This window comes from Glycine soja, chromosome 1, assembly GCF_004193775.1.
Source record: "Glycine soja cultivar W05 chromosome 1, ASM419377v2, whole genome shotgun sequence".
Lineage (NCBI taxonomy): Eukaryota > Viridiplantae > Streptophyta > Magnoliopsida > Fabales > Fabaceae > Glycine > Glycine soja.
This window is the reverse complement of record NC_041002.1, coordinates 56,082,862-56,106,722: the sequence shown is the minus strand read 5'-3', so window position 1 is coordinate 56,106,722 and position 23,861 is coordinate 56,082,862. Positions and strand designations below refer to the sequence as shown.

The window sequence follows — 23,861 nt, the reverse complement described above, 5'->3', positions numbered from 1 at the left end:
ATATAATGTCCTCATACATGAAAAGGATTATAACACCATTTACGTATTTCCTTTCATTTGTATCTTCTTTTTAGAGGAGGATTTAGCACAAACAATCACTTTTCCATTCATTCAACACATTTATAAGAACAAATTACACTTAAATACTTCCTTATGTTCTGTCAAATTACACAAAATATCCTTACTTTTTTTACTCTTACATATGGATACAAAATATTTTTTAAACCTCAAGAGGGTATGTATGTTTTAAACCATGATACGAAGCTTTGTAAGGGTTAAAAAGACAAAAATATTCGACAGAATATGAAGAGTTTCAGTATAATTTGCTCTGTTTATAAATGTTGGACGAATATTGAATGATTTGAGATTTTGAAAGTGTGTTATGATTAACCGAAATTAAAAAAAAAAAAAAAAAGAAGTCATCGAATCTTCATTTGATGATTCTAAGTTGTTGAGTGCATTGGAAAGTGAATGTAACTCATTTTTCATTTTACAAAATATCAATGTATATATGGCCAAATGAAGAATTTTGATCACATGCAACGCAAGAGACAGGATTTGGCAATCAACACAAGTTTATTTTCGTTTTTGACAACAAAGTTCAACAACATTGACATAAGTCCACGAAGCATGCTGATAGCAAGAATGCAATAAATGATAAAAGCACATATCTAGAAAAGTAGATGGCTTCATTTTCTAGAGAATATGATGTTGGAATTAATCGAGCTTGTGCTGGCTGATCAGCTGGCCAGTGTGTGTAGGTGAGGTTCCCTCCAGCATAGCCATAGGTCTCACCATACCCACAGCTTCAATGTGTTTGCCAGTCCCTACATAAGAAGAAGCTCTTCTTGTCCCTTGTGGCGAAATAAGAAACCTGAATGCCCAGTTAAGAACTCTTGGAGCAAACACCCTGTATAGTAGGAATACATCATACCAGCTAGGAAACTTCACATATGCATCTCCTCTACATGCCCCTGATACTATCAACCTTGCAAACTCCTCTACTGGTCCACCCATCACATGCACCTAATTCATCAATAATCAAAATCTATATTCAGTATTAACAATTCAAGAGCATGGATAACTTGTTTCATAATTGTATTACATGGTAGTACATTTCAAATATATCAAACCAACTTTGTTTATGGACATAGCAAAGATGGTAAGTTGTTGCCATTTGAAAGTATCAACATGAGTAATTAAAAAGACGATGCTTTTTTCTAATACTAATACCATCCAAGTCCTCTTGATTGTAACTACCATATATGTGCAAATGAAACAGAAAGCACCATCAAGTATGGACTACTTACTTCTCTTTCTTCCTTCCACTGCATCTCTGCACCCTCCTCTAGCATGAACTTGCCCCGCGTCATTTCACTTCCAATCCAACCATGTGTGGCTATCGTTATTCCAACCTCATCTTTCAACTCAAATCTCAGTGTCTCATAGAAGTTCACTAATGCTGCCTTCGCAGCCTTGAATACAGAGAATAGAACGGCAAAGTTAAATAAATAAAAAGAGGAAGTGCTTAGATCGGACTAGATGCAAGTTGATAAAGTAAGTTCAAAATGCTATAAAATAGACTAATATTTGGTCAATTGAACATAAGTTTCATTAAACCAGTAAATGGTATCATTAGCCTCAATTGCTTGCTTCTTAGAATCCACTTAACAAACTAACCTATTTGTAAATTAAACAGGCTAATTATGCTGAAAAAGTGTCTGATATCTGAAACCTCAGAAATCTGAACTAAATTTCTGTTATGAAGAACACAGAGAATGTTAATGCATATATACTTACAGCATATAAACTCATCCTTGGCATAGGCAACCAACTTTCAACTGATGCATTGATAATAATACGACCGTTGCTTTGATGAAGGTAAGGAAGAGCCACAAATGTTGGATAAACATTCCCCCAAAAATTAATATCCTGAGAATGGAGAGTTTTAAAGACCATATCATTACGGAATACCAACCTCCGTAATTTTTTTAAAAAGAATTATGAATAATTGGTAATTTAGAGTTCTATGTCAATTGAAAGTTGGATCTGGCATATTGGAATTCTTACCAGAAGAACAGGGAATACTGATGTGTCTGTAACTTCTTCAAAGCAGAACGTATGTCCCAAACTCACTGTATTTACAAGATGATCTACTGCACTCACAAAAGACAAAAGCAAGACCACCGAAAAAAAAATGAGTAATAAGAATGTAAAGGTGCAAATGGCTCTCTTTTTAATCTCTAGTTATTCTTTCACAACAAAATTGTCTTTGTTGGAAGAGTTACCATGATAAGTTAATTAAATGTCAACCATATAAACTTAGGCCATTAATTAATGTACAAGATGAAAAATGGAAGATGATAAAGGTGGCGTGGTAGATCTTAGTGCCATTAAAGTGCAAAACGAAACATACCACGGCCAAAGACATTTATGGTTTCATTGACAAATCTCCTACAATCTTCTTCCTTCACAACATCTGCTGCCATAATCATCACATGTCTTGCACCCAATCTCTTTGCATTCTCAGCGATCCCTCTTAGCCTGTGCTCTCTGCGTGCCACCAACGTTAAATTTGCTCTCCTCAAAGCATACTCATATGCAATTTGCTGCAAAAACTAAACACATGAGAAATTGCTTTCTAGTATGTTACTATTATATTTTCAAACTTAGTAGAGGCACAATCTATTTGGGTCTATATATATAAGTTAAGGTTGAAGCTAGGAACATGAATAGGTGAAAAATGAGAAACATGCATAATATAAAGAGAACTTGCCTCTCCTATGCCTGAAGATGCCCCAGTGATTATGACGACTTTATTATCGATATCCTCACCATATATACTATTATAAAGCCACTCACAAACATTGAGGAAGCAAAGTGCTGGCCATGAGAAAGCCAAGGTGAGCATACTGCCTGGAGGGACCAACAAGTTAAGCATAAAGTTAAGAAAGTCCATAGCTTCTTCAATGAAGAACTAGCTGGGAATATTGAATTGGTTCAGTTTAACCGAGGAGATGGAAGAGAGAAGAGAGGGTGTGTGAGTTGGACATGTAAAAGTAATGGTTTGAAGAGTATTATAACATAACATGCAAATGGAAAAAGAGGTGTGAGCACACGTGGATGTGGAGAGAGCTCATGTTGTGACGGATGGAAGTTTGGTTTGGATTTTGCTGCCTATGGAATCTTCAGGTACGAGCTAGACACCTGCACTGCACTATGGGTATGACCTAGGACACCCTTTTATTAACCTCTAAACTCTTGCTAATAATTTTAGAAATGAAACACAATTCGTCTCTTCTAGGACACCTATTTAATGACACGGAAATTCTATTACTCAAACATTTTCTTGTAAATTTATAGCTATGTACTTATTCTCCTCGTTTTAGCAACACATAATCCATCTCTAGTCTTTTTTAACTACCAACTTCTATGATAAAAGAGTTCAATAAGTTATAAGATGTTGTGAAATGGAAGAAAAATATGTTATATAGTTGTTAAAAAAAATTAAATGTCGATCTTAATCTAAATTGCGTGAGAAAGGTACGAATATTGCACGTTAATTTCTATCTTTTGCGGGTTCTTATTAATTTGTACCAATTCGGTCATTTTTAAAAGCTAAATCTATCTTCCTCAACAATAAAACAAAAATCCAAATCTATCTATCCAATTAAACTGATTCGGTGTAATCTTTTTAGGAAGATACTTTTTTATTTTACTGCAAAACATGCTCAGGAAATACCTTTTTTTTTTCAAACTAGGTTAGACCTTTTTCGGGTACAGCACTACAGCTTGGTGAAACTTTAAAAATGATACGTTAGACCTTAAAATAACCTATATTAAACAATTAGGTCTAACTTAATAAGTTAAATTCGAAAATAAGATAATGGACATGTTTGTTCCTATTATGCATAATATTTTAACCTGTAATAAATATTAAAATGTTAAAATTGATGTTAACTTTTTTAAGAAAAGTAAAGATTTTGTTGCTTGATGTGTAAGAATAGAGTATTTCCAGCGAAGAAGGAGATGATAAAGATGAATTTGTAACATTCGGTATCTCGCAATTCTCGCACACACCCCACAAATCTCTCATCCCTCATTCCCTCCCTCCAACCATTTTTCCAAATCAAACCCATAATCAAATAAACTCTTTTTTTTGTTTTTTTTTTTTTTTCATTTTTCCCTTAATGTCCCTCCACCCCTTCATCCTCCAGCTTTTGCTCTGTACACAACACAACAACAATCAAAAACACTTTGTTTTTCGTTTATTTTGATTTTGTTTTCAACAAATAAACGAGAAAAATCTCCTACATTGTTGTTGTTGTGTTCATTGCAGGAAATTCTTCACACGACTTTAGCTAGCTTTTTCTCCCCATTCCCCCCCACCCCAAAGGTCAAGGAATTTGAGCATTTTTCCTTCATTCTTTTGTCATCTACCTTTTTTTTAATTGAATGATCAACCACCCTTTGATTTGGGAATCCCTTGTTTGTTTTTCTGTGATTATACATTTCCTGTTCACATATTCATTCAGAGCGCTTGATTTTCAAAATCTTGTGTGCCATTTTCTGTTTGAGTCCCTATTAGGTTCTGCAATCTGGGAATCTGGAGGTGTAAAGGATTGAATTTTTATGAATTCTTATTGCGTGGGAAATAAGTCAATAGACACATAATTGATTTTGTTGGTGGATTTTCCACTGGCATGATCGTCTTTGTTCTCAATAAAGGGTACACAATACAAGTTTTCACGGTAAATGGCTACTTGATCAAAGGAATTAGAAGGGTGGGAGCTTCTGGGTTCCCAAGAAAATACAAGTGTACCCAGTTGCTTAACTATAAAAACTTTGACAAAAAGGTAGTGACTTATTGATTGATTGAAGCAACACCCCTTTTGTAAGAATATGGGGTGCATATGCTCAAAAAACTCTTCAGACAAAGACAACGTTGATGAATATGAGAAAGAGAAAGAAAAAGAAAAAGAGTCGAACAAGTCTTCAGTGCAACTGGTTGCTCCTGCTGTCTCAACTGCACAGTTAGATGGTGGTAGCATGGATGGTTCGACGCCCCGAATGGCTAAGTCATCATCACAAGTGACTAGAGGGTTTGTCAAAGTGCCATCAGATGATAAAAGCAACCACTTTGATGCCACAAGAAGCCAGCACCAGAGGTGCAACACCATGAGTGGTGGTGTAGGTGAAAGAAAGCCACTGATGAGTAGAATCCTTAGCGTGCAAAATTTTGCAGGAGAACATGTTGATGCTGACTGGCCAGTGTGGTTATCTTTAGTGGCAGCAGAAGCCATCAAAGGGTGGGTGCCTCGACGAGCAGACTCTTTTGAAAAATTAGACCAAGTTAGTTTCAAAATATCACTTCTTCATGCCCCCTTTTATTTCAAAATGGTTCAACTAATTTACTTGCAAGTGAATGTTGTATGTGCAGATTGGACAAGGGGCCTATAGCAGTGTGCATAAAGCTCGTGACCTTGAGACCGGTAAAATTGTGGCTTTGAAGAAGGTTCGCTTTTCAAGTACAGAACCAGAAAGTGTCCGATTCATGGCAAGGGAAATCTATATATTGCGTCAACTTGACCATCCTAATGTCATGAAGCTTGAGGGTATTGTCACGTCTAAAACGTCCACCAGTTTGTACCTTGTTTTTGAATACATGGAGCATGACCTTGCTGGGCTAGCAACTATTCATGGCGTGAAGTTAACTGAACCAGAGGTACGTGTTGTGCATGTTAAATCTACTTTTAAAATAGTTATTCTTTTTAAAATAAAATAAAATAAAATAAAATAAAACTGAGGAGTTCATAATAATTACCTCGAGTGCATTCTGGTCACAGACAGCTTTGCTTCCTTTTCAAAACCAGTGAGTTAAGATGCCTTCTAGTTAAACAATAAATTTCAGTCACATTGTGTGGTTAAGGAAAATAAGTGGATATACTAGTTTATAGCAAATTGGCTATTGATAGAATGGTGAATCTTTTATAAGTCAAAAATTTAGCAAAAAGACTGGTAGAATGTTGTAGTTGTATGGTATTGAATTATTTACTTGCTGGCTTTGCAGATAAAATGTTATATGCAGCAGCTGCTTCGTGGGCTTGAACACTGCCACAGTCGGGGTGTGTTGCACCGTGACATCAAGGGTTCAAATCTTCTGATTGACAACAATGGAAATCTTAAGATTGCAGATTTTGGTCTTTCAACAGTGTATGATCCTGATAAAAAACAACCATTGACTAGCCGTGTTGTGACTTTGTGGTATAGGGCACCTGAGCTTTTGCTCGGTGCTACAGATTATGGAGCTGCAATTGACATGTGGAGTGTTGGTTGCATTCTAGCCGAATTGCTGGTGGGGAAGCCGATCATGCCTGGAAGAACAGAGGTACTTTTCATGAATCAGCATGATTAATGCACTTCATAATTAGTTCTTGTGTTGAAGTGCTTTCCTTTATCTAAATTCTGTCTACTTCTGTCATTTGATTGAACATATTCTGACTAGATGGTGTGGTGTGTGCTATTCTTGCTAATTTTACTCATTTGGAGCCTGTTTTTAGTTTATATTTTTTACTAAAACAAAAGAGCATTTTACTTGCACATGTAATTTCCGTTACTACTATGCACAGGAAAAGAATTGCAATTTAATATCAAGAATGTATGCAGGTGGAACAAATGCACAAAATTTTTAAACTTTGTGGTTCGCCATCTGAAGACTATTGGCAGAGAACAAAATTACCCCATGCAACAAGTTTTAAGCCACAACACCCTTACAATCGCCAAGTTTCCGAAACATTTAATAAAAACTTTTCTCCCACGGCATTGGCTCTTGTTGATACGCTACTTACAATAGAACCAGAAGGTCGAGGATCAGCAACTTCCGCACTTGAGAGTGAGGTAATTCTGAGCAGTCTTTCATCCTTTTCCAAGCATACTTTGCATGGAAATTAATTCTATTATAATGCTTAAAATCTAGGAAAAGGCAAGACTAGGTGTTGTTCTATAAATTGCTTCTAATGCTGTTGTTAAATGAAAATACATGTGTAACAGTTATTAAAAACAACAGATGTAACAGTTCATCGATGAAAATACAACTTGTTGTAATAACTAGCCATTTTGTTTTCTTTGAAGAACAACATAAAAAAATCACATATAAAAAGGTACCCAAGTCTTGTCCTTCATAGAAGTTAACTTCCCTGAAATTGCAGCTCGACGGTTGTCATCAGTCATCACCATAAAAAAGAAAAAGAAAAGTGCATTTTAAAATTGAAACTCTTGATCACTTTTCTTTGCCTCTAAAAAGAACTATATATTTAAAAGTTTTGAATTTGTCTAAGAGCCCCAACTGCCTTTTTTCCTCATATTCTTTTAGGCTTTTTTTCACTATAGTTTTCCAAACTAATGATGTTCTATTTACAAGAACTGTTTTGGGTATTCTACTTACCTTATTACTGTTCGTGTTGGGTATTTGCCAGTTCTTCACGACAAACCCTTTACCTTGTAATCCCTCAAGTTTACCCAAGTTTTCACCAAGCAAGGATTTTGATTCCAAGCGTCGAGAAAAGGAAGCTACAAGGTATTACAAGTTTCATTTCCCTAGATATTGAGGATACTGATTGATTTATTAACAGTCTCATTAACATTTTTTTAATGTTAAATCTAACAAAAATACACAATATACACCCTTCTCATGTTAAGTACATTTGATTGTCCTAAGTACCATTTTCCTTAAAACATGGTAGGACTAAAGATCTCCCAGAGAAAATAAGCAAGAAAGTAACGTCACTCTACGCGATAACAAGGACCAAAACTATATGATAAAGATAAATAGTTGGGTGGGAGCTCAAACAATGTTAAACCATATGCATCCTATTAAAGATTACCTTGTACATTGAATAATGTGATTAGATGTTCGATTTACATTCATAGAACTTTACTCATTTCTTTTAATCAGGAAAAATGTGGAATCTGTTAAAGGATGTGGACCAGCATCTGTTTTTAGGGAAGCAGCAGATACCAAAGTACTGGGTTCACCAGATTATATCGCTCGGGGAAATATTTCTATGCGGGTATGTTTTATGTTTATGGACATATCCATGCCATGGTGATTATAATTTTGTTCAATTCTCATGCATGGCAAGTTCAACATTGGCAGGGCAAGTCAAATACTAGAATGTCCCGTCTTAAATATCAATCAGAAGAGGATGGCGAGTCTAAAGACAATGGTGAAGCAAGCATGATAAGTCTACACAATAAGGGCTACACACATTCTACTTCAATGATGCACAGCCGTATGGCAGCAGGACCAACCTCATTGAGGAAGAATTCAGAATTACAGACACAGAGCTCTCATGTGAATCATGCAGCAGCAGAATTATCTACCTCTTCCGTTAAAAAGGAACCGGGCATGTCTGTTCGTGAACCTGGGATGGTAATTAAAGAACAACATCAATTTTCTTCATTATGTCATTTCTAGTTTGCTATAGAAGATAGATAGTCCTATACACACACATTACAACTTTTTATATTCTTTTTTTTTCTCCCTCTAATTAACCAACCCCTCTTTCCCTTGGATTGTTTGTGATTTCAGGGTTATATGCCGAAGAAAAATAGGATCCACTGCTCTGGACCATTGTGTGGCAACATTGATGACATGCTTAAAGAGCATGAGCGATTAATGCAAGATGTTTTCCGTAGCGTCAAAAAAACCAATCCGTGAAACCATCAAGATATCTTTTTTACTCTGGGGACGTGAAATTTTACTTTGGCAATGTAAAATGAACAGAGGAAAAGAAACTCAGTTTCTAATGGCAAGAAGCCAAATATGTACCATGGATTGTTAACATTCTTGATTCTTGATGCAAATTGCAAAGGTATATTCCGATCACCGGGGGTTCTTTGGTGCGGACTTGTTGACACAACAAGTTTACGTGCAAATTGTTTCGTTCCCTGTACATTGTGTCTTTAGCGTAACCAGTACAAAGTTCTCTTGATTAAAACTAAAGTTTTTAATGTCACTAGCAACTAATTTTAAAGTGTCTTATTATTAATCTTAAGACTTTATAAGGTGAAATGAAGTTTACTCTTTTTTTTATTTTCTAAAATCTTAAAACTAAATATCTATTATGTTGAAAATTACATATAGAGAAACATAATACAAAAAATACTCGTTTATATTAATATAAACTAAAATATAATACATAATTATATTTTTAAGAAGAAAAATATGATTTTGAAAATAAAAAAAGATCTCTTACAGGAGAGAAAACTCATTTACCCACATTGATAACTTGTCAAACGGACATTGGGTGTACTTTCTTCAAAGATCGATTCTTAAGAAACAATCAACACACTAACACAATACCATTAAATAAAATCAACAACGAGAACCTTTTGAGGCTAAACCAACTTAAATATAGTTGCCAAACATTTCATTGGAATCCGTTAAACAAGCACAACAAAAATCACAGAATTCACCGTTAAGGCATTTCTCATGCCCCCATAATGTAAAAAGACACTACCATAGTCGGTATTATGAGAATAACATAAATAGGTCCTAGAGATCTCACGTATATCGTTAACTTTTACGCTCTTATTATCCACTTAAGAATTAAGAGTGTATATCTTTGTGGGTACACCATTGAATTTATTTATTTTTTTGAAGCGAACACCATTGAAATTTGACTTGAGAAACTAAAGAAAATTTTATTTGAATGGTCTTCTCTTTCAAGATTGGTGATGCTGAACATTTGAATTGATGTTTATAAACTGTATTTCCCCTCTATTTCTTAATTCAATATAAGACTTTTGGTGAAATTGAACAATTAATGCATAGGGGAAAAGTACATTTTAATCTTTATACTTAATATGTTATTTTTTGAATTTTGATTCATATGTGAAAAAAGTTAGAACAGCATTAAAACCTGAATAAATAATAAAAACCATTTTTTTTTTAAATGTAAATAGTGCATGTCCGTTCTTTATTGGGCTGATCCTAAACCTCAAGCATTGGGAAGCAGAGGCAGAGGAGATGGAGCAGAGGCTGGCAAATACATGGCGAATGCCTCTCAACGACAACAAATTCATAGAAACCGCTCTCCTTTCCGACCTCCGAGTCGACGGCCGTCGCCCCTCCGACTACCGCAAGCTCACCATCAAGCTCGCCAAGCAAGACGGCTCCGCGGAGGTCCATTTGGGCCAAACCCACGTCATCACCTTCGTCACCGCCCAGCTCGTCCGCCCCTACAGAGACCGCCCCAACGAGGGCTCCCTCTCCATCTTCACCGAGTTCTCTCTCATGGCCGACCCCTCCTTCGAGCCCGGCCGCCCCACCGACGCCGCCGTCGAGCTCGGCCGTGTCGTGGACCGCGGCCTCCGCGAGAGCCGCGCCATCGACACCGAATCGCTCTGCGTCCTCTCCGGCAAACTCGTCTGGGCCATTCGCGTCGATATTCACATACTCGACAATGCCGGAAATCTCGTTGACGCTGCGAATATCGCCGCGTTGGTTTCTCTGTTGACTTTCCGGCGGCCGGAATGCTCGTTGACCGGTGAAGACGGGCAGGATGTGGTGGTGCATCCTCCCGAGGAGCGCGACCCGATTCCGTTGATTATTCATCATCTTCCCATTGCTGTTACCTTTGGATTTTTCAGCAATGAAAATCTCCTCGTACGAATTCCTTTTTAATTAATTAATGTTGTTTTCTCTCTGATTTTGTTTTTAGGGTTTAGTCAGGGTTTTAGGGTTTGTGTGTGTAGGTGATAGATCCGACGCACCATGAAGAGTGTGTGATGACAGGGCGCATGACTGCCACGCTTAATTCAAACGGCGACGTTTGTGCAATTCAAAAGCCTGGTGGAGAGAGTGTCTCTCAGAGCGTTATCATGCACTGCTTGAAACTTGCTCATGTTAAAGCTACTGATATTACAACTAAGATTAAGGATGCAGTGAGTTCTCTTTTCTTGCGTGCTATTGCTACACCTGTCTAATTGTCATATCAAATATGTAGTTTATATTCTTTGTTAACTGCTTTTTATTTTTCTTCTCTCGTGTGAATTGGTTAGGTTGAAATACACAACAATGAAAGGATGCTACGGAAGATTAAACGCCATTCTTCGTCCGCTGCTGTGGATGTATGTGGTGCCACAGCTGGATTTGGGGGAAAACAAAATCCACTAGATGGCGATGATTTGGAATGTCGAGCCACACCATCAGGACAACAACATAGTAAGGATGGAGCCTCAAAGAATTTCACCGGTGGTCCCTCGAGTTGGTATGATACTAGCTAGTCCAAGAACTGATAGTTTTCTTTGTTTTAAAATTTATTGATAGTCTAGTTGTTTCTAGTCCAGTCCATTTATTACTGCTAGAGAACCGCAAATCCTGAGAAATTATCATCGACTTACATACCCAAAAAACAAATGAGTACTCTACTCACATATATCAGTGGCATAACAAATTGCTCCAGATCATCTATATTAATTTAAAACGAACTTTTATGGGACTAAGTGGATAGATAAGTTGGAAACTTAGTGCAATAAAGCAACAGAGTGATAGAAAGTAAACTGAAATTAGTAATTACTATTGCCAGGTCATTTTGAGGTCCTTCCATTCTGACTTTTGTCTATGTTTAGAAGAAATTCGTTGGTTAAACTATTTCTTTGTGCCTTATAGTTCCTATTTTAAATTTTAGTCCTTGCACAAGAAAATTTTGAGTTGTAGTAGCTGTATGAGAAAACATTAAGTTCTAGCCTCTACACATGCATAAAAGTAATGTTTTGGTCCCTGACATTAGCACTAGAGAAAATTTTCTGACGGTATAAAACTGCTACAAAAACTCTGATAGTCATCAATCGCTACAAAAAAATGGCTAAGGACTAAAACTTTTTCTGGTATAGGGACTAAAACTTATAATGGGGACAAATATAGGGATCAAATGAATAGTTTAACCAAATTCTTTTAAATTTAATTGAAATACATTTTATATCTTGCCACCATTGCTCCTTCACTTCCTCAGGGATCCCTACTTAGAGTGTGTCAATTCAGATCTTCTAAAAGCTTCTCTAGCTTCATGTGCTAATAGCTTCTCTTTTATCTTCAAATATGAAATTTGCTGCTATGTGGCTTTTGATTGAACCAGTGGCTTTTTGTCTGACTTTGATTGAATAAATTATAAACTTCTCCATAAACATTTGGAGAAGAAAATAAGTTTAGGAATGCCATTGGGCTTCTCCATAAACTTAAATCAACTTGTGCATTTAGTTTTCGGAGAAGTTAAATGAAAGAACTTCTATTAAAGTCAAGTGTATAAGTTGATTTTAGTTTATGTGAGAAACTCAATTCATTTTACCATATTTTCTTCTCTTATAAGCGCTTCTAAAGTAGTTTATCTAAACTGGACCTATGTATGCATCATTTTCTCTTGTTGATTTCACTGTTGCTTTTAGTTAGACTTTTTCCTTTGGGATTTCAATTTCAAATGGTCAGCTGGTGTCTGGATCACTTTATACACGTGTATGTGGTCTAGTGAGAATATAGAACTATGTAATCTCCACTCATTAGAATTGTTGTATTATATGCAGGACCGTCAGTTCCTAGTAAACAAAAGGATTCAAGACGTTAGACTAAGCCCAAGGAACCACCACAGGAAATTAAGACAGATTCAACACCAATTGACAAGGCTCTAACTGCTGGGCAGGATAACGGAAGTAAGACTCTCAAGGATGCCGTTAAGTCCAAACACAAGAGGAAAAAAAAAGTATCTTCCAATAATGAAAATTAAATGATTAAATGAGTTGTTTATTGACCTATTACCTCTCACCTTGTAAGCTTGTGTTTGTATACCCGTTGTAACTGAGAAGTGAATTCAATGTTCCCATTTTTTGAGAAGCATCGATTTCTTGTTTTGGGAAGAATGTTTGTCCTCTTGGTTTTGATAGATAGGACGTTGGAAACATTAGATGAAGAATGGAGTCTGAATTATTTTTACGTGATAGAAACTCCTGATACCGAGATAATATGCTATCATTCTTGTAAAACTATTTTGGCACTTGAAAGTTCCTTCACGCCCCAACACGTGGTTGTTATTGCCTTTTAGTAGTTTTTTTTTTTTTTATCATATGAGGGCATTAAATTGTTTAATACTATAGAATATTATTGATCGATTTATCTGTCCAAAATTGCAGTATCTGTAATAGTGGAAAATGCAACTGGATGTTTTACATCTCTTAGGAACAACCCATAGTTATAACTGATTCCTACAGTTTAGTATTACCTTATTTGTAATTATGTATGATTGTCGATGTGGGTTGATATTAAAAAGATCGAGAATAATAACAGAAATATACACAAATATGCTATAATTATCCAGCTGATTGGAGTCTAGAATAGGCCTACGGAGAGTCTGATGATCATGTAAGCCAGCAATGATTCAATATTTTATACCTAATCCTATAGAGCTTCATTCATTTCAACCTCATCAAGACAATGACATGCGTTACACCAACGTAGATTTTTTATGCCCACTTCAACCGAATATCAAATCAAAGTTGCCTTTAGGAGAACAAGGTGGAAGCATTAGTTAATATATGATATTAAACTAAAGCAAGAATTAAAAACAGCACAATCAGATGGAAAAGTAAAAGCAAATAAATTATTGGAAACAAGTCTCCCAAAATTGACATTGAATAATCTAGAGAAGAAGAATAACTGAGGTCATATATATCTCTAAACAAAAAAAGTGTAATGACAGCCAATTGGCCAGATGTTAAAATTAGGCTGACCACATATGCTTCCTGTTGCTAATCTTGTAAGCGTATAGCACATTTACTGGATAAAAGATCAAAGCTTTTCCAGCAACATGAGTCCCCCGCAGCGAGAAACACACAAAGAACCACTTCTACAGCACAGCAGGTTGTTGTTCGATGGAATCATCAAGTTTCTGCAACAATGGAAGACGAGTGAATGTGCAAATCTAGACACAAAATACAAGAGAAGGGATTTAATCAAACCTTTCCATTCCATTTCCACGTAGAAATTCGGACTTCAAATTTGAAGAGTCTTTCCATTACAACTACAAAATTGAATTATGCTTACATGACTTTTAGATAAGGAGATGGGGAGAAGAAGACTTACGTTATTGAAGGCCGTCGGAAACCATATCGTAGGCAAAAAGTTTACAAAATGTTCGGCCCTGCCTCCACCAAATCAAATTGGGCTTAGATGCTTTTGCCAATCAACCAACCTGTGTAATTTTCCGTCTTCAGTTTCAACCTTTCAGCTCTGTGCTTTTTTTAAAAAAAAAAAAATACTGAAATATTGTTTTTATATTACAAAAACATTGGAAATGACGTTATTTAATTCTTTAGTTAGTAGGGTTTTCTTTTAGTAAATCTTACCATAATAATATCAAGGTATTCCAAAATATCTTAAGTAATCATTTAGTTCCTGAAGTTGATCATGGGATATAATTAAAGTTTGAAATTAAAATTTGTCATGTTAATTATAATTCTTGTGTTTAAAAATTATTTTCAAAATTAGAATAAAAATTTCATGAATTAAAATTGACTAACTTAAGATATTCCTAATTCTTTTTTTTTTTTTTTTTGCTTGCTTCATTTAGAGAAGTCGATTCTCAAGAAAATGTAAGGGGATGAGTCCAATATTAAAATCTTTGGTTGATTTTTTTTAAGAGGAAATATAATAAATACATTTTCAAACTTTTTTTATATGCTTTATATTGTTAAGTGAATTAATGTGTAATTCATTAAATATAAGGTAAGACTTACAAATAGCGAAAAACAAAAAGTATGCTTTATATTGGTAAGACTTACATATTTTACCTAATAATCAAAAGTATGTTAAATAATATATCGTTATACTTGTTTTTAATCGTGATTTTTTTTTCATTCCTTAATTTTCACATTTATCTTATACTTCTATATCTTTCTTTCTTTGTCATCATTTTATTCATCTCATTTTTCATTTTTTTTCCTTTCTTTCTTAATTCCTTCTTCCCTCCCAAGGCGCATGCACACATCCCAAGATTTATGAAAAAAATATTTCTTCTTTCTCTAATCTTTTTTGTTTTTATTACTTATTTTAGATATTTGACTATCTTTTATGCTTTGATTTGCTAAAGAAAGTGTCTTTGATTTTAGTATTGACACGACCAAACTCACATGGCAATCTATACATGTCTTGAAACATGTTTGTTTGAAGCGTGCGTCAAATAAGAAAATGTACTCCAAACTTATTTTTAGCTTGAGTAACTCTTACATAACCATTGTTTTTGAGCTGAGAAATTTTACAGTTTTTTTAAATTTGTTTTTGAGATAAAAAAAATTAAAATAAGTTACTTCACTTTAAAAACTTTTTTTTCTTCTAAATTTAAGAGTAGCTAAAAATAATTTAACGGCGTCCAATTAAGTGATGCATGTATAATTTTGGGTTGGTAATTACTTCGTTAACTCATTAAGGACCCTGAACTTGTGTGAAAAAGTGAAGTTATTTCACAATATACAGTCAATATACTGCAAGGTTAAATTGACAAATAAATAAGATAGATAGAGTCCTTCTTCCCTCCGTACCCCAGTGACTTGTGAGACTATTTACTAAAAGGTTATTGCAGCAATGGAATGAAAGAGACATTGACATGATGTGTGGATATGTTTTAATTATGAATGATATGACGAAAAAGGATGGAGCATACTCCCCAGTACCCACACCTATACATATATCAATAACAAGTTTGCATAATTGCCACTTCTTCATGTTTTGTACAACTAAATGAATTGCTCATTTGTCCAATGCTTTTTACCTCAAACACCACATGCTCTAACTTACACAGGATACTATTCTTTCTTCTATCGGCATAATGCCTCACATTGTCTGTAGAAGAGGTGTTTCAGGCTCTTCCATTGTTGCTTCAAGGTAATTAAAGAAGTTGTATTTCTTAACGATGCATTATAACGTTATTCAATGAGTTTGACAATTCATGTAAATAATAGAATAATACATTATTGAATGACAGTATAGATCTTTATTATACCAATAATGCATTCGAATTAAATTCACGAAAGGTTGTATGCTACAGTAGTCCAATAATTTTCTAAGCATAAACTAGCTGGAGTGCCAATGATCCGGGACCACACCCATTCTCTCTTCCCTACCAATTGAATTTCTGCCAACTGTCATAAGAGGTAGAGTCAAAATTCAAAAACATAATGGCTGTACCACAATAACTTTCGCTTTTGAATTTTGATAAATTTGAAAGAGTGGTTAAACATAACTAATATTTTAATAAATTGAAGATTAATAGATGTTAATTTCAAATGCATACAACCAAATGTTAGCGGTTGACAGAAAATGGATTGAGCCAAAAACATTTATATTTAAGTTAGGCTTAGTTATAACATGTAAACTAGGGATTAAGAGAGATTCACATGTTATATTAGGATCCACATCCATCCTAGTTTTTCTTGTAAATATTGATTGGTTATTACCTTTTTATAGAATGGACTGTATTTAACTTTGACTTGTCATCAGATAATTAAAAATCTCATTGAATTTAAGTTCTTACCCTGCCATCTCTGAGCTCAAATAAGACAGAACCTTCAGAAAATGGAATTGGTCTTGTAGAAGCCACCTGTGTCGTATCATATTCAATCAATTACATGCCACGTTTTTTTTTAACATGCAATTCAATGTCAGTTACTCTACCAATTATTTTGGAGTGTAATATTTACCTTTGAGTCACATTTAATGCTCAGGTCACCAAAGTTTCCTTGGTCCTTCTTCAAGTATGATGCAGAATCTTCATCAATACAATCTACTTTCTCTTTCTGGAATCCTCCGTGTCTATGTGCCTCAACGAGCTTATTTCCTACATAGGGAAAACCACAGTCCTTCCACTTCCATGCCATTTTGTCCATGTATCTAAGGTATACTTTTCCATCTGAACCTATCAAAAATAATTGATTGCCTTCAAAGCTTGGACCTGTTGAACCAACAAGTGTTACACCTCTATTGGGTGTTCCATGTTCCACCCAGTTCCATCCATACAATGAACTCCATTGATACTCGACAAGGCCACCTTCTCTTGAAAGCATGAAGAGGGAGCCTGAGAGTGTTTTTAATGATGGTCTTATAACTGTTCCAGAAAACTGTGATAGAACCAAATGCTGAGAATGGTAATGCTCATGCCACAAATCAGTCACTTTGTTATACTGATATAGGCGACCATTTATTCCGATGACAAATACTATATTTTTCCTGAACAATTCCTGGTCTACTATACATGCAACCTTAGCATCTGGAGGATTTCTGCAATCTTTCCATTTCAACTTCTTCAAAGAAACCTGAGGAAAAATTGTATAATATTTACTTCTCCAATTATGGCATAGCTAGTTTTTGTTGCTGTATTTGATTTTGATATCTATAAAAAAAAACCAATTAAAAACAAACTTAATTATTCTTTTAAATTTATGCACTTAAGTAATACTGCACCAGGATCAATATTCTCATCTTGTTATTCTATTCTTTAGAGTATAATTACCATTAACTTCATTAGTCTTCCAGTTTTGCTCACAAAGAAGAGAGTATCTTCAGTTGTAACCTTCCTTTCTTGGCCTGGTAATCCATCCCAAGGTTGACCTCCAATAACATTTCTTCCTTTCCTCACAGCAGTGCAATTCCTCCATGCTAACTCCTTGCCACTTCTTTCTCTAAGGAGCAGACTCCCATATGCATCAACCATGAATAAGCTTCCATTATAGTTACTCAATATACCTTTCATGGCTGTAGAACTCTCATGCTTCAGCCATATCCATGCACTCTCAATGCTAATGTATTCAAAAATCAAACCATCATCTGTTATTAAGAAAAATGACTTCCCTAAATCCATCAATCGCAAGCGAAAGTTACTAATAATCCAGTCATCTGGTGTATTGTATTCTTCTGAAGATTGTATCAGTCTACCACCACCTGAAGTGCCTACAGATAAATAATGATTCTGTGTTTGGCTTTGCTTTCTCCTACCTGTTACTAAACTTATTACTGATTCCTCTGACTCATCTTTTATGCCTGTGAGACAGTTTCTGAGGCCACGTTCGTTTGTGCAATATTCTGCATTCCACCCTTCACTCTCTGGCACATCTAATATGGACCAAACATATTTTGTTGATGCTTTCCTTCGGATGTTTTGTGGCTGAGATGGCCCTGAACTTTCACCACCTTGTCCTAGTGGATGTAATTCTGCAATTCTGCCATCATTTAGAGGAAACAGTATCCTGCCAATGTACAATTGCAAGCCAGCTATACCTCTTGCTGCTTTTGCATGGAGAGGATGCTGATGACTTTTCCATGCTCCTGGAAATTGATTATTTGGAACAAGGCCTGTTTTTACGTGACTATGTGAGAATCAATGTCTTGAACTTAGGATTTAGATTCAATTGTACAGCCTATAGAGATAATATTATGTATCTATTTGCTCTTTTTAAATTTGAATTTTAACACTTCTACTAATATTGTTTTTAACAATACTACCTTTGTTACTATTTATAAGACATAATTAACAAATTTTTTTGTCCCTAACTTCATTTTATCTCTCTTGTTCATTATTTTTTTTTACTAAAATACCCTTAATTGTCTTTTTCTATTTCCTATGAAGATTGAAGGTGAGTAGGTTTCCAATAAAGTTAAAGTTAAATTTAAAAAAATATTATAATAAATAAATTTAATATTAATAATTAAATTAACTAACTTTCTTAATAAATATAAATTAGGCAAGTATATCTTATAATCGGGGGAGTATTTGTTAAGGAAACAAGTAAAATATACATATAATATTAAAAATACATAATATGTAAAAATATTCAATAGAATGTAATAAACACTCTTTAACTAATGTTGGCACTTGTCAGCAAGATGCTGTTGATAAAATTTGTTATTCCTATCACCTAAAATTATCAAGAAATATTGTTAACTGACTTTAAAATGAAGAATCTGATTAGCAATAAATCGTGTTGAAATTTTCTGCTATATGTAGCTTTTGGGAATTGGTGCTAGTCATGATAACTGTTAAATAGCTATTGATGTTGATATAGAGTATCATGCTATAATTGACTAACGATGAGTCCACCAAATCCAGAATTAATTTAATTTTAAGTGGACAAAATCAAAACATCGATTATCAGTTCCCAAGTTGTTTTTTTTTTTACATCTCATTTTCTATTTGAATATTGCCAGCTAAGAACAAAACTGTTAATCGACAATGGAGAAGTTCATGTGTAGTAAAAGCAAGGTAGACTATTCATATACTAATCGTGAAAACTAAAGTATTTTTTTCATTATGAGATGAGATGACTGACCTAATTGTTTTACAATTTGATATTCAAAGACAGACCCGAATGATGTAGTGAAGAATAAAGAAATGGACGATGTTTCACTTGATTCATCTTGTAGTGCTGGTGTAATACATGTTAAATTTTGATCCTGGGGTCGGCCATGGACTACCCATTTCCACTTCCTTTGATGCAATTTTCTCTCTACCAAAGTGCCTTCCTGCATGATTACCAAGATTTTTTTTTAAAATGGTATCCTCCTAGACAGATCATAAGAATAAATTCTAAAAGGACTTGATCAAAAAGTAAATCTAATAAACCATGTCCGAGCCAAGCTAAGCATGTTCTAGTGATTCGCAAAAGCGATTGAATTTTTATGAAGCTCCACATTTGATATAATGGTTAAGTTTTACATATAATTGACAACAATCTAGTTTCTCTTCGATCACTTTTTCCTTCCAAAAAAATTCTATAAGAGTATCTATTTAAAGAGGGATGTTTTCACCACTACTTTAGTTCTATTTTACTAAATTTGAGTATTTTCTGATGTTTTTCGAAAGAAGTTTTGAGCACTTTTTTTCTGGAAATGATTGGAATGTTCATAAAATACTTGTAAACTTCAGACCTTTGTTAAAAGGAACAGAGATTCAGAATGATCATCACTCAATCCAGGTAAACTACACCCTTTAGATGGCATCAAAGGAGCAGCTTGTGCTGTTCTTTCATGCCATATGTGCCTCTTCCATGATGGTTTTGATTTTCTGTCATATTCATAAAGATCTCCAGCAGAACTACAGCACCACATCATTTGTTAAGTTTGTCAGACTCATATGATAGAAGATGAAGAGTGCTTTGTGAAAATCACTGAAAAACAACATGGCAGTTTATGACATTAGAAGAGTATAGTAAATTTTAATTTTGCTTTCTAGTCCTGTATTCTATTTATTGTTTTTATCAAATATGAAATTGCAACAAAACTTGCCTCAAGCACACACAAACCACCCACCTTATGGTATATACTACTTCTCTTGTTGAAGAAGCATCAGCTATTGCTGCTACATTTGCTCCAGCTGGTTGGCCATGATTTATCCATCTGTTCTATATATATATATGTCAAGATTGAGGTGAAATTAGTAACACCTTGGAATCCATTTGTTAAATGTTAAAGAACTTAAGATTCAACTGCCAAGTCACTAATATTTGCTCCAAAACTTAAGTTTTACCTGGAGGGCTCAACCCAAGCAAGTTCTACTAGTGATCCATTCTTTGTGCAGAAATAGGCTCTCCTGTCCCACAAGGCAACAACACAAGAGACTATGTTTTAACAATGCTAATGGTGTATATATGTTTGATCTCAGAAATTAAAATTGTACTTACTGTTCATCGCGCGAAGCAACTCCAGACTTCATTAAAAGATTTTTCTCTGGATCAGTAGGTGTGAATTCAACCCAAATTGGTTGTGAGCTTTCACCGAGTTGCACTCGAATCTGCTGAGCAAAATTACAAGCAGCCAATCTATGAGACAAGGGTAATTGTCGCAGTTTCAATTTCCAACAACGTACAGAGGACCCTTTTATTTATCGGAGTTTACATTTTAATACTTATCCAAGAGTTCAATGTTGACATAATAGTGTCAATATGTTAGTGTCTAAATTAGATGACCGGCTATGCATAAAGTTGTTATACTAAAGTGTATATTACATGCATGTGTAACATGTACCTGAAAGGGGAGAAATTATTACACTGATCGGGACCATGTGATCCTAGTCGATCTCTATGTGATACATTATTAATTCTTTTTTGTAAATTGAAAAATGTGGTTACATGTCAGGTAGAGATTGACCGGGACTACATACTTGGAAGAGAGTTGATATGCCCAGAGAAATATAAGGATAAAAATCAAGTTATACAGTTGATGAGAACATTTAACATAGTATGATGCTTGGCATGTATCTTCTAACTTAACAGATGCTTCTAACCTGATACAATTTTCCTGCTTCTGATAGAGCAAGAATCGTCTGATTGATGACAAAAATTGATATGGCACTTCCTGCTGATACGGGCAAGTCATGAGGGACAATCACCCATTCCATTCCATTCCAAAACCTCTCATAGATAGACCCACTTTCACCAGTGATCCACACAGATGTCTCGGATATTTTACTCAAGGAAATTCTCTTTCTCTGGGGCAGAACCACATCCTCTGCTTCCAACTTACTATCCTTATTCTCAACACTTCTCTTTTGTTCATCAAGCTTGTGTTTTAGCTCCAATACTTCTTGTGTGCTCTTCTTATCTGTCTGAAGTATTGACCCCACTTTTCTACAGTCACCGTTAACACAAGAGAGCAGATCATAGGGCAGTTTTGCTTCAACCCATGTTTCAGTTTGTTCACTGAACACCCAAAACTTATCAGTCTTCTGCTGAAATCGTTGGTTGCTTTGTTGAAAAATTTGATATGGGCACCATGAAGCACAAACCACAACTATAAAGCAGCTGACAGACAAGAGTCCCCAGATGGCAAATGTCAAATGGAACATTGACATGGTTTTGTTGTCATTGGAAGCCAGACAAATAGCAAAGAGACCCGAAACACTTCAAAATAAAGATTTGTAGGTACCATAAGAAGTACCGCAAATGGACCATGTGTTAAAAAGCTTCGAATTATTATGACTATCTGCCCAAAGTTTACAATCAGACGTGTGGATAGTTCATGGAAAAGTGCTGTTGGCATGGTCCCCAAGACCAAGAGGATTTATTACTATTTGGGATGTGAATTTCATAAAGAGAAAGGGAAGATTTGTAAATTGTTGGACCATACTCCATGGATTATGGACCGTATGGAAAGTGGTAGCAGTGGCTACTCATTCTTAGAATTTAACAATCACCACTAGATAGTAGTAGATGCATACATGGTCTCTGTGTTTCTCAACTTTTGAGGTAATTATTTGATATCAAATTACACAACGTAGTGGAAGTGTTTTTCACGAGATGCTTTAATTGGTTGGTCCCTTTATAGTATCGGGTTTGCTTTTTAATAATAATAAAAGGTTTCAATTTTTTAAGTAGAGCATATATTTATTTATTTTGGTGATCTCTATACGAATTAGAGTATCGGTTAAGAAATATGCTTAGGAAAGGAAAAGTGAGAAGCAAGCAGAATAAATTATGAAAATTTGAACTCATATATATACTCACAATCTATTTATTTTTAGAGTTTGATCAACGAAACTGATTTAAGGATACTTTTTTAACCAATATATATGGAAGATATTAATGATTATTTTGAAAGAAAGAATATCATTTTACTTTGTTTTTATATATGTCGGGTTCCTTAACGTTCCTGAGACACCCATTGGCAAATAAAACAATTATTTTTTCAAGAACTTTGTGCCACGATTTTACTAGTATATTTTTATGATTATCTTCGTTTACGTGCATCATTGTGAAGCATAGTAGCATTGTTAAGGGCCAAAGTTGGTATGATGCTGCGGCTACTTTATGAATATTGTGATCAGTGGTTGCGTTTCCATTAGATGGTCCCGTCAGATCACAGATGCCTAACCCTATAATTGGTCTCATATTCGATCTACCTTTGGACTCCATCAATATAAAGTTATCAAACGTGGAAGCTGAGCTCAGATACCTCCAATTTTCTTTTGAAGCAACTCGCGGAAGAAAATGACATTGAAAACAATATCATTCACTCACAAGTGAATGATTTATATTTATTTTGGTGAAATAATCGGGAAAAAAAAAATAAAGAAACAAGACTAAAAACTGCAAGAAAATACGATGAAAGTCACATCATCCAAAACGACATTAAAAAAAAGTTTCACAAATTTATTTCACAATTTATTATATTGAATGACAATAAAGTATGAGATTAATAACGATAATGATAATTAATTATGCTTTAACTTCTTGTTCATTCATATATAATATAATTATTAAAATCATTCTATTTAATCATTTTTAATTGAAATTTTCAACTGTTAAATTAAAAAGTTTCTTTAAACAAATCAAATTTATAAATTTTATACAATAAAAAATATTTACTATTTAATTAATTAATTTTATTTTAACATAATATATTTTAAAATTTAAATAAATATAGGTTTTATGATCAATTATATATTTATAAATACTTGATTTTTAAAAATTTTAATATATATATATATATATATATATATATATATATATATATATATATGATCGTTAAAATAATATTACATGATTCAGTGATTAAATTTATTAAAATCATATTCTAAAAATTTAAAAAAAAAGAAGTAAATTTCCTCTCTACGTGTATCTAGAAAGGAAAGTTAAATGAACTAAGAACAAAGTTTTAGTCCTTGAATATTTTAATTTTGCAAAAAAATCAAAAAAATAATAATAGCATGATTTGTTCAATTTATTATAAGAATAATAATCTTTTAAGAACTTCTTATAAAAGAAAACTTGCTGGTTGATCATCACAGACTCGTTATCGATCTCAATCACAATAAAATACCATTTGG

General features: G+C 34.3%; 4 protein-coding genes and 1 long non-coding RNA gene across 6 annotated transcripts; 2 read left to right on the top strand and 3 right to left on the bottom strand.

Moving 5' to 3' along the window:
* Window positions 1-557: 557 nt before the first annotated feature.
* Window positions 558-3,063, bottom strand: LOC114425702 (11-beta-hydroxysteroid dehydrogenase-like 5). The gene is made up of 6 exons (XM_028392653.1): window positions 2,777-3,063; window positions 2,417-2,609; window positions 2,071-2,156; window positions 1,801-1,932; window positions 1,311-1,475; window positions 558-1,026 (listed from the first exon to the last, which is right to left on the bottom strand). Exons 1-6 carry the CDS (start codon window positions 2,957-2,959, stop codon window positions 718-720), a joined length of 1,068 nt encoding a protein of 355 aa, XP_028248454.1. The 5' UTR covers window positions 2,960-3,063; the 3' UTR covers window positions 558-717.
* Window positions 3,064-4,123: 1,060 nt separating this feature from the next.
* LOC114425682 (probable serine/threonine-protein kinase At1g54610) lies at window positions 4,124-8,859 on the top strand. The gene is made up of 8 exons (XM_028392633.1): window positions 4,124-5,352; window positions 5,441-5,725; window positions 6,071-6,388; window positions 6,667-6,897; window positions 7,476-7,576; window positions 7,955-8,069; window positions 8,156-8,431; window positions 8,591-8,859. Exons 1-8 carry the CDS (start codon window positions 4,903-4,905, stop codon window positions 8,717-8,719), a joined length of 1,905 nt encoding a protein of 634 aa, XP_028248434.1. The 5' UTR covers window positions 4,124-4,902; the 3' UTR covers window positions 8,720-8,859.
* A 1,115-nt stretch (window positions 8,860-9,974) lies between these two features.
* LOC114425692 (exosome complex component RRP45A-like) lies at window positions 9,975-13,073 on the top strand. Its single transcript, XM_028392642.1, has 4 exons — window positions 9,975-10,669; window positions 10,759-10,947; window positions 11,065-11,273; window positions 12,583-13,073. Exons 1-4 carry the CDS (start codon window positions 10,031-10,033, stop codon window positions 12,596-12,598), a joined length of 1,053 nt encoding a protein of 350 aa, XP_028248443.1. The 5' UTR covers window positions 9,975-10,030; the 3' UTR covers window positions 12,599-13,073.
* A 552-nt stretch (window positions 13,074-13,625) lies between these two features.
* LOC114405928 lies at window positions 13,626-14,283 on the bottom strand. Its single transcript, XR_003665310.1, has 2 exons — window positions 14,011-14,283; window positions 13,626-13,940 (listed from the first exon to the last, which is right to left on the bottom strand). It is a non-coding gene; the product is annotated as an uncharacterized LOC114405928 (long non-coding RNA).
* Window positions 14,284-15,685: 1,402 nt separating this feature from the next.
* Window positions 15,686-22,318, bottom strand: LOC114425666. Of its 2 annotated transcripts, none has more exons than XM_028392617.1 (10): window positions 21,321-22,318; window positions 20,719-20,831; window positions 20,565-20,627; window positions 20,348-20,434; window positions 19,967-20,132; window positions 19,369-19,561; window positions 17,556-18,394; window positions 16,747-17,358; window positions 16,581-16,646; window positions 15,686-16,188 (listed from the first exon to the last, which is right to left on the bottom strand). In XM_028392617.1, the coding sequence occupies exons 1-10, from the start codon at window positions 21,885-21,887 to the stop codon at window positions 16,072-16,074; spliced, it is 2,823 nt and encodes a 940-aa protein (XP_028248418.1). In that variant the 5' UTR covers window positions 21,888-22,318; the 3' UTR covers window positions 15,686-16,071. The 2 variants fall into 2 exon arrangements, with proteins under 2 accessions (XP_028248418.1, XP_028248426.1); XM_028392625.1 differs by having other exon boundaries at window positions 20,719-20,828.
* Window positions 22,319-23,861: the final 1,543 nt, after the last annotated feature.

Coding starts and splice junctions, on each gene's coding strand:
- LOC114425702 (XM_028392653.1), bottom strand. CDS start 2,959: ATGGACTTTCTTAACTTTATGCTTAACTTGTTGGTCCCTCCAGGCAGT. Junction 1,933..2,070: donor CAGTATTCCCTGTTCTTCTG/GTAAGAATTCCA, acceptor CTCCATTCTCAG/GATATTAATTTTTGGGGGAA. Junction 1,476..1,800: donor CAAGGATGAGTTTATATGCT/GTAAGTATATAT, acceptor TCTGTATTCAAG/GCTGCGAAGGCAGCATTAGT.
- LOC114425682 (XM_028392633.1), top strand. CDS start 4,903: ATGGGGTGCATATGCTCAAAAAACTCTTCAGACAAAGACAACGTTGAT. Junction 7,577..7,954: donor CGAGAAAAGGAAGCTACAAG/GTATTACAAGTT, acceptor TCTTTTAATCAG/GAAAAATGTGGAATCTGTTA. Junction 8,070..8,155: donor GGGGAAATATTTCTATGCGG/GTATGTTTTATG, acceptor CAACATTGGCAG/GGCAAGTCAAATACTAGAAT.
- LOC114425692 (XM_028392642.1), top strand. CDS start 10,031: ATGGAGCAGAGGCTGGCAAATACATGGCGAATGCCTCTCAACGACAAC. Junction 10,670..10,758: donor TCAGCAATGAAAATCTCCTC/GTACGAATTCCT, acceptor TTGTGTGTGTAG/GTGATAGATCCGACGCACCA. Junction 10,948..11,064: donor CAACTAAGATTAAGGATGCA/GTGAGTTCTCTT, acceptor TGAATTGGTTAG/GTTGAAATACACAACAATGA.
- LOC114425666 (XM_028392617.1), bottom strand. CDS start 21,887: ATGTCAATGTTCCATTTGACATTTGCCATCTGGGGACTCTTGTCTGTC. Junction 17,359..17,555: donor GAAGACTAATGAAGTTAATG/GTAATTATACTC, acceptor ATTTTTCCTCAG/GTTTCTTTGAAGAAGTTGAA. Junction 16,189..16,580: donor TTGAGCTCAGAGATGGCAGG/GTAAGAACTTAA, acceptor CTCTTATGACAG/TTGGCAGAAATTCAATTGGT.